General features: G+C 34.6%; 1 protein-coding gene across 1 annotated transcript; it reads right to left on the bottom strand.

Moving 5' to 3' along the window:
* Positions 1-274: 274 nt before the first annotated feature.
* Positions 275-2670, bottom strand: LOC109159845 (40S ribosomal protein S5-like). The gene is made up of 3 exons (XM_019307956.1): positions 2464-2670; positions 1379-1587; positions 275-536 (listed from the first exon to the last, which is right to left on the bottom strand). The coding sequence occupies exons 1-3, from the start codon at positions 2668-2670 to the stop codon at positions 482-484; spliced, it is 471 nt and encodes a 156-aa protein (XP_019163501.1). The 3' UTR covers positions 275-481.
* Between the last annotated feature and the right edge of the window lie 287 nt (positions 2671-2957).

Below are 2957 nucleotides of genomic sequence, written 5' to 3'. Positions count from 1 at the left end.
AAAGGGTTTAGTATTGAAATTATAAAATGGTAAGAGATCTCAAGAAAGAAAGGTAAAATCTTTAATATTATTAAAATGCCATATTTGTCTAAATATTTGATATTACAAAAATGCCTCTAAGTTTTGGAGGGAAAACTTGGCTAGGAGGATTTTACTTTTATATATATAGATATAGATATAGATAGATATAGATATAGATATAGATATAGATATATAGATATAGATATAGATAGATATAGATATAGATAAAAGTGCGAGCATTTTATATACAATTAAGCAACACAACATTGATTTAAATGAATTTTATCACTGTATGTCTATGTGATCGGTAGCCACAAAAAATACCCCCCAAAAAATGGTTAAAAATAACCATCCATTTACCCCTTAATGCTGGCTAGCAATAACAGAAAGAACAAAATTTGTTGAATTTAAAACAATCTAAAACACACAAAAAGCATGGAATCTGCTTGAGTACTCTCGTTTATCGGTTGGCCTTTGCAACTCTCTCAATCTCATCCTTCTTTTTGATAGCATAACTGCAGTGCACAAGCCAGCAAAATCATCAGATAACAATTGCATATATAATAGGAGTTAATACCCAAAATCGTCATCGACTATAGTAATTTTTCTCAATTTTGTCCTAAACGACTTTGGTGACCTAATATCGTCTCAGACTTTTGTGTTTCGCTCAATTTAGTCCTAGACTTTTGTGTTTTTGCTCAATTTAGTCTCTCATTTGTTATTCTGTCCATTTGGTGTTAAATAAATAGACAATTCAGTAATTTTAATATTGGCATCTCTTTACTCATAGGCATGTGAACTGAGAAATCCCTTTTTTTTTTTTACGAATTACTCCTAAAACTGCAAATATAAAATTTGATTTGCAGGTCCGGGAGTAATTCTGGGTGTAATTCGCACAAGAAAGAGGAATTTCGCACTTCACAAGTTGAAAGTAAATAGAGATCAATATTGACATTACTGAATTGTCCCTTAATTTAACACCAATTTAACAGAATAACAAATGGAGGACTAAATTGAGCGAAACACAAAAGTCTGGGACGATATTAGATCACCAAAGTCGTTTAGGACGAAATTGAGAAAAACCACAACAGTCGAGGACGATTTTGGGTATTAACTCTATATAATAGTAAAGAGTTAATACCAACTGGAGTCCTCCGAGTATAGTAGCACTGCCACGTTTAGACCTAAACTTTCAATTTAACCACAAATGATCCTCCGAGCTGGTTAAAAATTTAAAAGTTGAAGAACAATAAATGATTAAATTGAAAGTTTAAGACTAAACGTGACACCAACCCAACTGGTATTAACTCCAATAGGAAAAGTGGAGGACAAGAGCCAAATATGGATAAGAATTTACCTGTTGGAAGAGCCCTTGGCAGCATTAATGAGCTCGTCAGCAAGGCATTCAGCAATGGTCTTGATGTTCCTGAAAGCACTCTGACGGGCACCGCTTGTGAGGAGATAGATTGCCTGGTTCACACGGCGAAGAGGCGAAATATCAACAGCCTGGTGCCTGACAACACCAGCAGAACCAATACGGGTCGCATCTTCTCTTGGTCCACTGCATCAACATAATAATAAAGGTTTTACATACAGAACTTCAACCAGCAGAAAATGTAATAAGACAGGTTTGGGTCCACAAAAAAAAGCATGGAAGTCTGATATAAAATGGGCAGGCAAGGCAATCAATAACACCATTATTGCTTATTTGATCAATAAATCATCCTGAACTTCACACAAGATGATAACATCATGACATAGCAAAAAAGGTAACATACTAGGATAGGATAAAGAAAACCAAGAACAAAAACGAATGGAGTGATATAACAAATGGACCATAAATTTCCTAATGGACCAAACTGACACAATCCTTAAATCTAACAAATGGAGTTATATGCCTGGCATGAAAATGAACCAAAATCCAGTTATATTTATTGCTCCAAATGCACTTCAAAGTTTCTTTGGCAGAAACTCTATCTCCAATGGAGTTTCAAAAGGCCAACACTAAATTACTACTTCTACACGCTTTGCTTGAAAGGCCCTTCATATCCTGGCAAATTATTGTATGGACCATGGTCCACACAATGTTATGTGGACTATAACAAAAAGTACATTTTTAATGTACTAAATGTACATTATTTTTGTACTGAATGTACATTATACAATATAATGTACACTCAGAACAAAAATAATGTACATCCCCTGTATACAATGTACATTATCTTTGTACTAAATGTACATTACTTTTGTACTAAATGTACATTATTTTACAGAAGACAAAATATGATCCACACAACTTGTGTGAACCATGGTCCACACAATAATGATTGTCATATCCTCCATTAAACCAAACAATGACAAGACAAAATAAAAATCTTTTGATCTTTTTGGACTTCCAGTCTAGCCCAAACCCACCATTTCTGTAATTGCAAACATTCAAACCAATAATTGCATGACCAAGTAGAAAAATCCAGTTCCACCAGTACTATCGACTCTATTACGTAATATCTGTTCGATATACTTTCTCAATCTGTGGTAGTCTACCAGCTGAATGTGGTCGTAACTCCAGCGGTTGAAGAGCAATACATCGGTGCGAACCTTGTTGTCTTCCGGCTGGTTCTGGGTGTTGGCTACTACCACTCCTTCCATTTTGAGCGCGTTTCTCTCGAGACGAAAACCCAACCCTACATCTGCCAATCGTTATGCGTTGGACCCGTGTCCAGCATGCTTGCTGGACACGGGTAACAGTGCCGTTAGGCACTGTTATCTCCTTTTTTTTTTTTTTTTTTTTTTTTTTTTTTTTTTTTTTTTTTTTAATTTCAGACCGCTTCATTGTAAGAGTATATGTTCATAATTTTATTACTATATGTTAATAACTATACATTCATAACTCCATAACTGTACGTTCATAACTCTATAACTGTACATTCATAACT

The sequence above is a fragment of the Ipomoea nil genome, unplaced genomic scaffold (assembly GCF_001879475.1).
Source record: "Ipomoea nil cultivar Tokyo-kokei standard unplaced genomic scaffold, Asagao_1.1 scaffold2845, whole genome shotgun sequence".
Taxonomy (NCBI): Eukaryota; Viridiplantae; Streptophyta; class Magnoliopsida; order Solanales; family Convolvulaceae; genus Ipomoea; species Ipomoea nil.
This window is presented reverse-complemented; position numbering and strand designations above follow the sequence as displayed.